Consider the following 15,028-nt stretch of genomic DNA (forward strand, 5'->3'; position numbering starts at 1 on the left):
ACTAAATACTTTTTATTGAATCTATACATCTTCAGTTCTAGAGTTTCAATGCGAAAACCAAGTAACAATGTCAGGACGATCAGTCGGTTTTTCATGTGGGAGTGAAGCAGTAGCTATTTCAGGTCACTGCGGATTGTAGGTGAGAGTTAAGAAAATATCAGGTTTACCATGCTTTCCAAAAATATACATGGAGTCTTGGTATAGCTGCTGCATGTTTCGTGAACTACCTTGAAATGTAGAGGGTAGAATCATTTTATCCTGCTAGGAGATCTTGCTAAAGTGATAGGTACACTACAACATTTTGCAGGCCTCTTATTTTATCAATAAGTAATACCTTTTGGTCTTTCCTTAGGCATTATAACTTTGCGCTTCCTCCAGACAATACTGAAGAGAATCACACATATAACAATTTATATCACTTACAAATGGCTTTTAAGGAACCCGCAGGTTCATTGCCGCCCTCACATAAGCCCACTATCGGTCCCTATCCTGTGCAAGATTAATCCAGTCTCTACCATCATATCCCACCTTTCTCATATCCATTTTAATATTATCCTCTCATCTACGCATGCCTCCCTCAAGGTCTTTTCCCTTCAGGTCTTCAAACTAACACACTATATCCATTTCTAGATTAACCCATACGTGCTATATGCGCTGCCATCTCAAACGTCTGGATTTAATGTGCCTAATTATGTTAGGTGAAGAATATAATGCGTGTAGTTCTGCGTTGTGTGACTTTCTCCATTCTCCTATATCATTTTTAATGGTAATAATGTCATCAAACATTCTTAAGTTTTGTAGTTTTTAATATCCAATACACAGACAGCTGTACTCAGAAAATTACACACCAGAGAATCTGACCCGTAGATTCTTTCATGTAAGTCTTGAAGTTTTTAGTAACCAATATTACAGAAACGTTCTGGAAAAATTACACAAATGAAGATCGACATATTCATATTATGTTAGAGAATCTGGACCATTTGAACTATAAATATGTCAGTAATCCTGCAGGTCGTAGCCTTCGTGTGATATTGTTTATTGTAGTGTGTTTGTGTTTTGTTTTATTCTGAAAAGCCATTATTTCTCAAAACTGAAGACAAATGGATTTTTGGAAATTAGGAAAATGATGTATGAAAATTGACATTTCGCTGAAAACTACTATTTTTTCTGAAAAACGTTGGGTTCCAAGCTTCAAAATGAGGGGTCATTTATTAAAATCCGTTGAGCCGTTTTCCCGTAATTTCCATTACCAGTTCAAATTATATATGACAACAGTGTTACTTATTCAGAACTAAGGAATAACAACCAGAGTCTTTCAGGGATCGATTTTGGGTCTGCTATTGTTTCTAGTTTATATTAATGCTTTGGTCGGCGGAAAAAGGCACATAAAAAATAAAAAAATAAAATTTTAAGGATAGATTTTTTTAAATTTACTCTTAACTGAATGTAAGCATAATAATGAAATTCATGTATGTTGGTTAAAGTAAGATCCTTTTCAATTTAAAATACAAAAACTTTTATTATTTCAAAAATTAGAAAAAAATATTTGACTTATGTGAATAAGTATAACAGAAAAATCGACTTTTTTGACTTATGTGCCTTTTCCCGCCGACCAAAGAATGACTAAGTCTCAACCATAAAAATGAGAAAACAATACGGAAATTACATTTATAAATACAGTGTCAAAGATAATAAATATTTGGTATTATGCAAACAAACTATCACTTAATATTGATAAAAGCTTTGTAATCAAATTTAGTACACACACTAGTACAGAGTCTTTTTTTTTCTGCAATATTAGATTAAATGGAATTGATTTCGAAGAATCTGTGAGCACAATTTTTTTTATTGGAATTGAATAATCACTTGAAAACAGACACTAAACACGTTACTCTGCCTGTTTTGCATTAAAATCCTCATATCAATGGCTAAGAAGCGGTACTTCGTATCTACAAAAATAGTAATTTAGTTTAACTAGGTACATTATTATTATTATTATTATTATTATTATTATTATTATTATTATTATTATTATTATTATTATTATTATTATTATTATTTAAACAAAACTGGACAATTGACAAATATTATCAAGTAGATCATCTTGCAAAGCAGAAACATACAGTGTGTGTATAAGCCTAGCCGTCCACTGGCACCGTGAATGGCCGAATATTTGTTAGGCCATATACGACCGAATACCGGACGAACGGCAGAAGAGCCGATCGATCGTCCACTGGAGCCGACGCTTCGGCCGTCAATTACACTAGTCTACAACATTTTTTGTGCCGACAAACAGAATGCTGATTATTACCAAGTCTGATACGCTGATTACGAATATGTAATCAGATTTTTCCCATCACGTCAGGTTTCTGAGCACTGCAACAATATTATATTTTATGAATAGCCATAAATACAGTGCGGGCGGGAAGTAACTATGTATTATTAATTGGCTTTAGAATTTTTAATATCGATGGAACCATAATGAAAATTGCGTGTATATATAAATCATTAAATATAATTTGAACTTTTGTTCGTCCGTAGTATAGATGATGGCCGTGAGGGGCAGTTCGCGCAACAATAGCAAAGATGGTCGATCACCTACAGTATGTGTTCGCGAGAGAGCGCAGATTGCTGCTCGCTATGAAGTGTGGATTTCCGTTGTTTTCGTTCGAGATGGTGCCATATGGAGAAAGGAAGGAATGCCACAATCCGTCCAGAGATGATAAAGAATTGGAATCACGGATTCGGGGCATTATCACCAATGCCCCACGCAACTTCCTCCAGAAGACTGTGGATTCCATTACCGGCCGCTTGAGGAAATTGGTGGAAGCCACAGGTGCCTACGTTTAATTTTGATATATGCATACGTATTCACATTTAACAAGGTATACATGAAATAAATTTCAATAATTTAATGTTGTAAATATAGAATTTATACACATTTTTCAATACCTAGTATATATGTAGCAGCGCTTCTTTGGTTTCTATCCATTATGCCAAGTCCCTCTTCACTTGACACATCTGAATCATGGTTTGTTGATACTTGAAAGATAAGATAGTCTTATAGGGTACCTGGTGATGAAAACAGAGACAGTCTGTACTTTGTTTAGTTCGAGTGTAGAGGTTTTGTTAGTAGTGTGAGCTGTTCTGTGTGAAATGAAATGAAGAAGCAAAGGCGTAGTTTTAAAAACTTTCCGAACCAATGGTATGGTGTGAGCAAAAAACCCACTAAGATGATTGTCATTTCTGCTTAATCAACGTTACTGGATTTTCTTAAAAAAATAAGGGACTCATTCAGTATCCTAATCTCCCGTCAGCTATAAGACCAATACCTCACGGAGAAAATTTACCTGTTCCCATTCCACCTTCTACATACCAAGAAGAATCGGAATCTGACATAACGTCATCTGATGATGTGTAGCCCTCTACACAAAGGGATGACGTCTACATCCCAGATGAAGAGAGAGAAGAAAAGCCACATTTAATAACATAGGTGGAACTCAATGATTGGTATACGTGATTTGTACTTAACTAAATAGCTGACTGAGCTTCTAGGATCTCGTCTTCAGGAATGGAAGGTGCTGGATAAAGATGCTAATGTTTCAGTATTTAGAAACATAAATAAGGATCTATTACCATTTTTCATAGTTAAAGGTTCTGGAGTTTGTGCATGCAGCGATGTAAATGGACTGATTAAAACTAGGTATTACACATAATGCTGAAGAGCGGCGCTTATTTATAGATGCTTCTAAAATTAGTCTGAAAGCCATTTTGTTACACAATTGCAATAAACTTCCCTCCATATCTGTAGCACACAGCGCAGCAATGAAAGAAACATACAAAAACATGTGTCGTATTCTTGAAGCCATTAAAATATGAAAACCATTGTTGGCATATTTGCGGGATCTTAAAGTCTTCTACATGGAATGCAGAGTGGATTCACTAAATATCCTTTTTTCCTGTGCCTTTGGTACAGCCGAGATACTCAACATCACTATAGAGTCAAGGAATGGCCAAGAAGAGAAGATTTCACTTCTGGAAAACATAATGTAAAATTTAAACCTTTAGTGGACCCACAAAAAATATATCTCCATCCTTTACATATTAAATTAGGGCTCATAAAGAACTTTATGAAAGGTATGGACACAACAGGCGAAGGTTTGAAATATCTAAGAAGAATATTCCCTAGTTTGAGTGATACAAAATTAAAAGAAGGAATATTCATTGGATCTCAGATTAAAAAAGTGATGGGTGACCAATTGTTTTAGAAAAAAAAAATTAACTCCAAACGAACGTGCAGCATAGGAGTCATTTAAAAGTGTTGTGAATGGGTCCCTCGGCAACAAGAAGGAAGAAAATCATGACGAACTAGTTCAGAATCTTTTTCAAAATCATAAGAATTTTGGATACAGGATGTCTGTCAAATTCACTTCCTACATTCTCATTTAGATTTCTTTCCTAAAAACTTGGGTGCAGTGCGTGACAAACAAAGGGAACGCTTTCATCGAGACATTTTACAGATCGAACAGCGTTATAAAGGGAGATGGGATCAATCTATGATGAGTGATTACTGCTGGTTCATACAAAGAGAGAATACTACAAGATACACAAAAAAGTGTTTTAAAGCGATGCCTGCCTTCCACTACGTAAATGTAAATAGCCATTTACATCATTATAAAATGAAGGATACTTTATTTTTAGTACTAACACCACTATAATAGTGGAAGACTATGTTTGTGCATTCTGCATTAGATATTAAAAATGTGTTAGTATGGAACTTTTCAGAAGTGTAATAAGGGTAATAACTGAAAATCTGAGGGTGCTGCTGAAAAATGGGTTCCATTTTTGGATTCAGCATGGAAAATATGTGGATAGTAACAATGTTTCATTTCGGCACAATTTTCAAAGTTAAAATTTGTAGACTAGTGTTATCAGTTGTATGTCCTCGTGCTACATACATACATACATACATACATACATACATACATACATACATACATACATACATACATACAACGGCGTGGATCAGTCGGTTAAGGCGCTTGCCTGCCGGTCTGAAGTTGCGCTCGGGAGCGGTTCGATCTCCGCTTGGGCTGATTACCTGGTTGGACTTTTCCGAGGTTTTCCCCAACCGTAACTTGAATGCCAGGTAATCTATGGCGAATCCTCGGCTTATCTCGCCAAATACCATCTCGCTATCACCAATCTCATCGACGCTAAATAACCTCGTAGTTGATACAGCGTCATTAAATAATCAACTAAAAAATTACATACATACATACGTACGTACAAATGGCTTTTAAAAAATGACGAAAATATAGGGTACATCCGATGCTTAGAAAGAGATGTCGCCTGGGTAATTTTCATCATCTACGCCTACACAAACTTCTAGAGCATAGTGCTATGTTTTTCGATTACTATCGGATGAATGTTAATACATTTCAATTGCTATATTTTAAATGTAATTCGTCCATCAATCTCAAAATGGTCAAATTTTAGAGAAGTTGTACCACCTGAGAAACGTTTTTCAGTGATCTTAAGGTAAGTAGTACATGAATAATAATTTAATCCTTAAAAATTTTATTTCACTTGTTTAACGAAAAAAAAAAAAAGAAGAAACACACAAGAACTAATTAATTTTTCGGCGTTCATGGCGAAATTTATGGAAACAGTCATCACATGTTGCCCTGTTCGGCCGAATGAGACCGGAAAATCCCACCTGAATTGGATCGAATCGGCATTCGGCTGTCTTCGGCCGCAAACGGCCGAATGTAATGGACGCGCGCCAATGCATTCTCTTGTTGTGGGATCATTCGGTCGTGTACGACCGTAAACGGCGAGTTATTCGGCCGAATTCGGTTCCAGTGGACGGCCAGCCTAAAGGTCTATTTTGAGAATAATTAATTTTTAAAACAATTTGTTTATCCACCTGCAATTTTAAAGATACGAGGTCTCACTTCTTGGTCATCGATATTCTGTTTGAGATACTGACACGCTTAAAATGGCATACTTCCATTCTACGTATAATGAAATAATGATTAATATTTTGAGGTAACTCATATGAAGCAAACATATTTTTGAATTACAGAAGAAAGCCTAATGATAGGAATGCATAAAAGCACAAAAATGTAAAACTATTTTCAAAATTAAGAAATATAAATATTACTTGTCATTACTTTCTTTCCCTAAAGATGTTTTATATTGAAAATGAAGATATATTTAATACTGTTCAGTACATTCATCAAATTTTAATAAAAGACAAATCTTATCTCCATCTACTCTCTGTTGGTCTCAGCTGTTACAAAAGGAGTTCATTATGCATGTATTTGGATCTTCAGTGCAATGCATAATTATATTACAATTTTGAATGTCCATGAGAAAAGGTGGAGAATAGAATTAACCACATTTCTGCATACTCACCTTTTACTCAAATGATGAATTGTTTATGCTTGTTAAACTAATCCACTTGCTATTACTGCATATTTCTGTATAACTTTCGACTTTTTAAAAATCTCTGAGCTACAATGCTGATGTTAATAGATGTAATAATTTAAACAAAGTAAAAAATGAAGAAGAAAATGTAAGTCATCTTCGTTGACACTCCAGACAACCGAACTATACCGGGTAACATAAATATAGACATACATTCAATATGCTATTTTACTAAAACATTTACTGAACCAGGAAACTTAATACGTGCAAACCGATTTAAGTACAGTAGTGGCAAAAAAAAACACCGGACCGATCCTTCTAGCTGATTTCAGAGCCTTGTTCACTCCAGAGCACGATAGACTGGTAGCTAAGACTTTCGTGGTTCGAATCTTGCCTGGGATGAAAACTTTTTTGTTCCTTATTCAAATTTATTCCAAATACTTTTCGATTGCTGGTAAAATTCATGTTATGGGAATAATAAGTTAATTAAGTAGTAAAATATCGCTGCAATCGAAAAGTATTGGGAATAAATTTGAATAAGGAACTGAAAAAAAGTTTCCTTCCCAGGCAGGATTCGAACCACGAAAGTCTTAGTTACCAGTCTATCGTACTCTGGAGTGAACAAGACTCTGAAATCAGCTACAAGGGTCGGTCCGGTTTTTTTCTGCCACTACTGTACATGAAAGATGGTCATCTGCATAACATTTCTTGAAACGATTTGAAGGTGTGTGAACTCAGTTAATGAACCAAAGTCTATTTAAAATCCTAAAACTGAGTAGACGAATGTCAGATGTAACGAACACTGACAACAAAAGTAAAACTAACAATGGTTAGAAATCGGACGTACATCCACTTGTCTTCATAATGGCTGATGAATTCGTCTTATCCGACTTACGGACTCCGAATCCCCTATTTGAATCCTAGTAACAAAATCTGGACAGTTTAAAGTGATACCCACAAGGCACCATTTATGAGGAAACTAGGCCAAGAGATAATGGGGTAGGATGGTCAGTTCCTTTCCCTCTCGACTGCACACATCGCCAATTAGGTACATTATTACACTAATCAGACTACAGATGCATACAAACAATTGTTCTTCCTCCGTCACATACCATCAAAGTGAGATGTACTGCATGATAATAGATTTACTGTACATATCAGCCAGAACCTCAATCAGAGGGTGCCTACGATATTAAAGTACATAATAATATAATTAATGATAAGAATAATTCCGTTCTTCAATTTCAATAAAAGTTTTATTCAAGTAACAAACATTACAATTACGTACTTGTCTCACTGTATGATGGGTTAGTGTATACCATAATCACTAAAATACGTTCAGATATAACATATTGTCATATTTAACTTGGATTTGGAAGAAATATATAAATTTCTCAGTAACAAATTAAGAACAATCATTATACAAAAATTTGGTCAGTTATTTTACAACTTCTATTCTCTTTAGAGGTAGATTATTCTCACGTTTCATCACTTTTAAAACTATGTTGTATGTCCAAACTTTCGACTCTCAAAATATGAATTTCTCACTGGAAGATTAGTGCGATCACATTCCTCAAAAGTTTAAAATGTCGTTAATACATGGAGTGTAGAAAAGTAACTTTGAAGGAGCTTACCACTTCTGAACACTAACAAATTTCTACTCATTTCAAAATATTGATGTGTAAAAATGACGTTAACCTAATTACATTTTCAAATATTTTCACGTTTAACTTGCATTTGGAAGAAATCTATAAATTTCTCAGTAAAGAATTAAGAACAAGCATTACACAAGAACTGATCAGTTATTTTACAACTTCCATTCTCTTTAGATTTAGATTATTTCTCATGTTTTATCACTTTTAAAACTGCTATGTTGTGTCAAAACTTTCGACTCTCAAAATATACATTTCTCATTCAAAGAAAGATGAGCGAGATCATACTCCTCAACAGTTTAAAATATCTTTAATACACGAAATGTAGCAAAATAACTTTGAAGGAGCTTACCACTTCTGAATACTAACAAATTTCTACTCCTTTCAAAATATTTGTGTCAAATCACATTTTCAAACGCAGAGGAATATTTTCTTCTTTCAGAAGTTTCATGAACCCTCGAAGTTCTGCCGGCTTTAGTTGTGACCAAGTACTTAGTTTCCCCAGTTCATTTAAATCAGGACAATTTTGGAAAAGTATCCATAACGCAGCGACACTCATATCTCCACAAGTATCTACAATGATGCGCGTTGCCTTGGTCAGTCCCCCTTCACGAACTGCATCGTTAAACGTAATGTCGTCTATTTCTTTAATATTTCTAAGACGACATTCGTCGACATTCCTATAAAATTTGAGAAGGGGACCAAATTTGAAACCAACGATTTCATGCAATTTCAAAATGCGGACGCTACTGAAGTGCTCCTGATCTGCATCGAATTCAGTCTTGGAAGATACAAGATGGCAAAATACGAGGGAAAAACTGCGGAGGGTGCGACAGTTATCAATGATGTAACCCACATCCAAATCACTAACACGCTCCAGCGACAGTTCTGTAAGCACGTTTCCGAAGCTATTAAGCAAATAATTCAGGTTCATTTCTGAGTAATTGCAGTCATATACCAACAAACTGTACAATTTTGGAAGACTAGGTATGGTTGATATGCTTTTGTTAAGACCTAGCAGCGACAGTTCAGAGATATTCGGACACATCCTCCTTACATATTCTATGTCTACAACTTGACCTGACACGGTGTCAATATTAGGTATAACGTCCAAAGACACACACTTCAGGACATCGTCCACGGCACCCTTACAAGTGATATTTCTGATCTGAGGTAATTTGGACAGAATCTTTCCATATAAATTCTTAGTGATCGATGTCCCAACGATATCTAGAAGCGTAAGGTTTTTAAGTTTCAATAGAGCATGTACACACAGGTTGTCAACATTTTTACTGTTCCGCATGAGAAGTACACTCAGATTCTTGCACCTTTTTCCCAGTTGTATTACAATTTCATTGCTGCAACCAAATTCAAACTCGAAAGTTTGTAATTGATCAAAAAGAGAGATTTGGTACAGTAACAATTCACCATATTTTAAATGGCGTTTCGGAGGGACAATTAAAGTTTTCACTCCTTTGACTAACTGGAATGATTCAACGACAAGTTCACAAACTAATTCCGAGTTTATCTCTGTCATGTCGCAGAGGTTCAAATCTGGGTAAAGGACAGCTCTCAACATGCTGCGGCACACGTTTCTGAGTGCAATCCTGTCGCAAAGCAAAGTACATAGCCAGGGCCGGCCACTGTTTCTGTTGTAACGTTCGATTATGTCTGTCATAATTTTAATGCACGCAACGTTAAATTCATCATCCATCACATCTTTTTTTTCAATCAAGAAGGAGAGGAAGTTGCGGCAATCATCCTTCACTCTGGAAATCTCTCGGCGCCATTCCCAAGCTCCCACTTGTCCAGCCAAACGCAGTCTCTTAAGCCAATCTTCCCCCATATCTTGAATCGAAGTCAAAATCCTCTGACGTTGTTCTTCCACGTCGATACGTCGTCTCCTACTTTCCATTTGGTCTGGAACAGATCAAACAAAGCCTTAAAATTAAACGGACACATTCCAGAAAGTTATTATAACTTTTTTCTTTTTCTCCATTAATTATCAACCCCGCTGTAGTGCTTACAATACGGAAGAATCTCTTCCGATTTTAACCAAGTTTATAAGATATCTATTAAATTGAAACAATAAAACCAAAAGTGATATGGCTATATCTAGGGTTACCACACGTCGAGTAAAATACGGGACCGCCCCTTTTCCGCTGATGTGTTCCGTTGTCACGAAAGCGGTTTCTGGGATATGTTCTTGTCCGGTATTTAAAAATTAGTGACAGAAAAAAACAAAACTTGAAATATCAACTGCTATTTTATTATGAATATGAGTGTCCACTACTACAGGTAACATTGAAATTCGCGGTATTGGCAACTGAAGGCATACAATTTTCTTCAAACAGTTCATACTATGAAGCAAACTGCTACTATTAAACATTGCTGAATCTCACTTTTTTGGCGAGAGCATAACCGTGGAAAACTTCTGAATTAAGAAGAAGATGGTGAATTGTAAAAGTTGCACACAAACAATAAATCAATGCTTATTGTGAAACCATTTTTCAGTGAAGATTGTGTTCTATTTCATGACAATGCTTTAGAACAAACAATTGTTAAAATAAATAGATTCTTAAGAAAAGTATTGCGTAACAGACTTAAAATAGTATACTTTCAGGTGAAATCAAGCGAGGTGGCTCACGCATTAAGCATGGGACTTGCATTCGGGAGGTCCGCGGTTCAAATCTCCGGACCGACCAACCTGACTTGCTTTTCCGTGGTTTTATAAGGTTACTTAGGCAAATGTCGGGTTGGAAATTTCATAGCCACGGTCCATTTCCCTTCCTATTCCGTGTAGAAAAAGAATTTAGATTTCATATCATATCATTCATCTTCATCATCTCATTCTACAGGCATATTCAGGCCATGACGCATGTATTCGTCCGCTTGCACGAGGAGCGTCCTCTCCGAAACAGTCTCTGGGTTTTGAGCTTTTCGCTATATCTCTGCCAGAATTTATTCCTTAAGAGTACTTCGAATGTGCTTCCACACCTTAGAAGTACGGTCGGAATGGATCCTGTGCTGCTTGGTCATCTTGGCGGTATGGACTTAAGGCGGGGGGTGTAGAGGGCCCACTGAGTTGGCGGGTGAGGGGTATCATGCAATCGGTGGGCTGGTACACCTCATTTTCATTCATCCCGTAATTAAGAGTGCACGATAGTCCACTGTCGAGCAGACGTGCTGAAGGATCGTCCCTAACTCACCCCTAGCCACATATTACTACCACTACCATCACCACCACTTCAGGTGAACCTATTTTGTAAGAGGTACCATTTCATTTCATTTTGTTGATTTCATTCTTAAAGTATTTATTTTCAATAATAGTATTTAATTTGATTTAATTATATTGTTTTAATCCATTCAAAGACAACGTGGTGTCCCTCATTTTTTTCTGATGTCTAGCTGACGTGTTAGTGGTCATCAGTCTACTGAAGAAGCGGTACCTTTTAACCCGAACTCATGAAGACTTGAGTATCCTAGACATCTGAGAGCATTGTAAAGAAATTGGTGTTACTAATACTACTGCAGTGTAATTATTACTATAACAAGTATTTTATTATTCTACATTCAATACGATAATTTAGTCTCTCTAGACCCTATAGCTTGAATATATTCTTCCCTTCGTCACTATATACACGAGTTTTAAAAATAACGAGCCGCTGATTTAAGAAGTGTGCGTGTATGAACAGGGGAAGAAAATGTCTTCATGTAGACCACTGAATTAAGTCCTTAATATATAAAGATTTATTATGCGAATAAAAATTATAGGACATTGCTCGCCAGTTTCTAATTTTTATGTTACCGTTACAAAGAAAAACTATATGCAGAAGTTATAGGGCAGTGGTGGGCAAAATGAACGCAACCCACAAGACAGGATTTAAATGACAACTAAATACTATGGGAGGGGTTGTACTCTACAGTGCAGTGACGGATTTACAGACAGTTGCGCCACTACACTCCTACCTACCATATGTAATTAGAATAGTCCATTCACGTGACATTTACTCATTTTCAAAGCAATTTCTTCGAAATTGGGATTTATCTGTGCATGCTTTTTTCAGTTGCGCAAGGAGATGAGCATTGCTTAAGCGGGATTTGTGGCTGGACTTTATAAATTTCATTTTAGAAAACAGCTGTTCGCATTGGTAGGTTGATGAATACATACAGTCATTTCCCATAACTATGGTCCTGGCACACAACTATGGTCCACGATACAACCATTCAAAGTTCATTGTAGAAGTAACATAGACCGTTCGTAGATAGCTGCAGTGACTTGAATTCAAACTACAGTACAGCAAGAATATAGATAAACGAGGTACTACGTTATGGAGTACAAAATTTGAATAGTTGTATCGTGGACAATAGTTATGTTCCAGGACCAGTTACGGGAAATGACGGTACTCGTTATTTCTGGAGCAAACTGTCTAAGCAGTGGATACGTAGTACTGGACATCTTTTAAAAAAATTTAGCCCCCAGTAGACATTCAAATTCTGCTTTCGAGAAGCCATGATTCTGCAAATCCAGTACCTCTAATTGCAATTCTGGGATAACATTTTCAATTTAAACATGAAAAGGAGTGGCAAAAATATTGAAATCTTTCTCCATCCTTTGAAAATCACTGAATCTGTGTTCTTTGAACTCGTATAACAGGTGATCTATTTTAAGAATGTACATATGAGCCGTTCAGAGAAGAAGTCGTGTAAGTCAAAAATGGGTAATGAGGGTTAAAGCAAACATTCTGTAAAATACAGTGCAAAGAAGCAATTAATATTCAATTTATTTAAACTAATAGTAGTCAGTGGATAGCAAGGAGGACATATTAATTGCTACTTTGTGCTGTATTTTACTGAATTTTTACTTTAAACCTCATTACCCAATTTTGACTTACACCACTTTTGCTCTGAACGGCTCATATTTAAATTCGCGTCCTGAATATTTGTATCCAATCCTAAACACGAGAAATGAAAGAACCGCCTTTCTTGTAAGTGTGATATCCTCTCGATTTATATGATTCTGCGAAAGACATTGTATCACTAATGAAGCTCCGAGGTACAGCAGTCCAGTATAATCCGCCACGTACACGCGCAGTATTTTCATGGAGTGGGGGAAGAGGAAAGTAGGGGGTAAGGTTGATGCTTCGCTGAGGTCTGACGTCACTGCGGCGATGCCGCAGGAATGCCCACCATTGTTATAGGGCATTAAAATGAGTATTTTAAACATGTTTTTTAGTTGGTTATTTAACGACGCTGCATCAAATCCGAGGTTATTTAGCGTCGATGAGATTGGTGATAGAGAGATGGTATTTGGCGAGATGAGGCCGAGGATTCGCCATAGATTACCTGGCATTCACCTTATGGTTGGGGTAAACCTCGGAAAAAACTCAACCATGTAATCAGCCCAAGCGTGCATCGAAGCCGCGCCCGAGCGCAACTTCAGATTGGCAGGCAAGCGCCTTAACTGACTGAGCCACGCCGGTGGCTAACATGTTTTTAGAAAACATAAAAACATGTTTTACATTTATAAATATGTGCCAAAGAGTCTCTGAACTGAAGCGACAGTGTACTTCATTTTTCCATTGACGAATTCTTCAGGTCTCAAAACTTACAAAATCATATCTTTTATGATATATGAACTATTGTTTTGTAGAAATTTCGTAAAGATCATGATCACTATATATTACATATATAAGTATAAATATATATATATATATATTTATATTTATATTTATATACAGGGTGTTTAAAAAATACGGGGCATAATTTCAGGTATGTATTTCCCACATGTAGACAATCAAAATAGTTCATTACAACATGTGTCCGGAAATGCTTTATTTCCGAGTTATGGCCTTCACAACATTGAAATTCACCGGAAAGTTTTTCTTTCAGCAGGTCGTTGCCGTCAAAAACATTAAGAGGGCACTCTGACAGTTCATTTCGAGGCGAAGGTTACATTCAGTGTTGTGTAGGCGTTAGACTGTGCGACATGTATTCAAATCAAGAGTTGGCAGAGATACACTTCATGTACGGTAAGGCGGACGGCAATGCTGCGCTGGCTCGTCGTTTGTACCAGGAGAGGTACCCACAGCGACAATGTCCAGATCGGAAGACATTTGTACGTCTCCATTACCGTCTGTGCGAGTATGGAAAATTTAACTCTCCTGGTTTGGGAAGGAGACGACCAAGATCTACAACTCCAGAAGTACAGGAGGAGATTCTGGAGGCTGTGAACATGACTCCTTCTATCAGCACACGAAGGGTAGCGTTGCAAGTCAATGTTCCTCATACGACTGTCTGGAGACTGTTGAAAGAGTATCAATTGTATCCTTATCATTTGCAACGTGTACAGGCCCTGTCACCAGCAGATCACCCTGCACGAGTTAGGTTCTGTCAGTGGTTCTTGCAGCAGTGTGGTGTAAATCCGAACTTTCCTGCCTTAGTAGCTATTATTTACAGATGAAGCACAGTTCACACGAGCGAGATGGCATAACACATTTCCACAATCAGCATGTATGGGCGTATGAAAACCCACGTGCAACTGTTCCATCTCATCACCAGGTGCGGTTCTCCCTCAACATGTGGGCCGGTATCATTGGTGATCGATTAGTTGGACCCCATGTACTTGTAAACAGACTTACGCGGCAGGCATACACAAACTTCCTGGAAAACACCATACCTCATGTTTTAGAAGACACTCCACTGATCAATCGTCAACGCATTCACTTCTTGCATGATGGCGCTCCTGCACACTTCAGTAGTACGGCTCGCCGGTACTTGAATCGAAGGTTTCCTGATCGATGGATAGATAGAGGTGGCCCAATTGCTTGGCCTCCACGCTCACCTGATCTGAACCTCGATTTCTACTTGTGGGGCCATTTAAAATCATTGTTTATTCGTCTCCGGTGCCTGAATTGGAATCCCTTCGGAATCGAATTGTGGCA

The 15,028-nt window shown here is 37.0% G+C and overlaps 1 protein-coding gene across 1 annotated transcript in view; it reads right to left on the reverse strand.

Annotated features, from left to right (window-relative positions):
• Window positions 1–7,691: 7,691 nt before the first annotated feature.
• LOC138707341 (uncharacterized) overlaps window positions 7,692–15,028 on the reverse strand; it is a 33,040-nt gene continuing 25,703 nt past the window's right edge. Inside the window, exon 2 of the mRNA XM_069836628.1 lies at window positions 7,692–10,004. Within this exon, the coding sequence (XP_069692729.1) occupies window positions 8,488–10,004 (1,517 nt within the window). The 3' untranslated portion in view covers window positions 7,692–8,487. The remainder of the gene's footprint in view (window positions 10,005–15,028) is intronic.

Source organism: Periplaneta americana, chromosome 10 (assembly GCF_040183065.1).
Source record: "Periplaneta americana isolate PAMFEO1 chromosome 10, P.americana_PAMFEO1_priV1, whole genome shotgun sequence".
Taxonomy (NCBI): Eukaryota; Metazoa; Arthropoda; class Insecta; order Blattodea; family Blattidae; genus Periplaneta; species Periplaneta americana.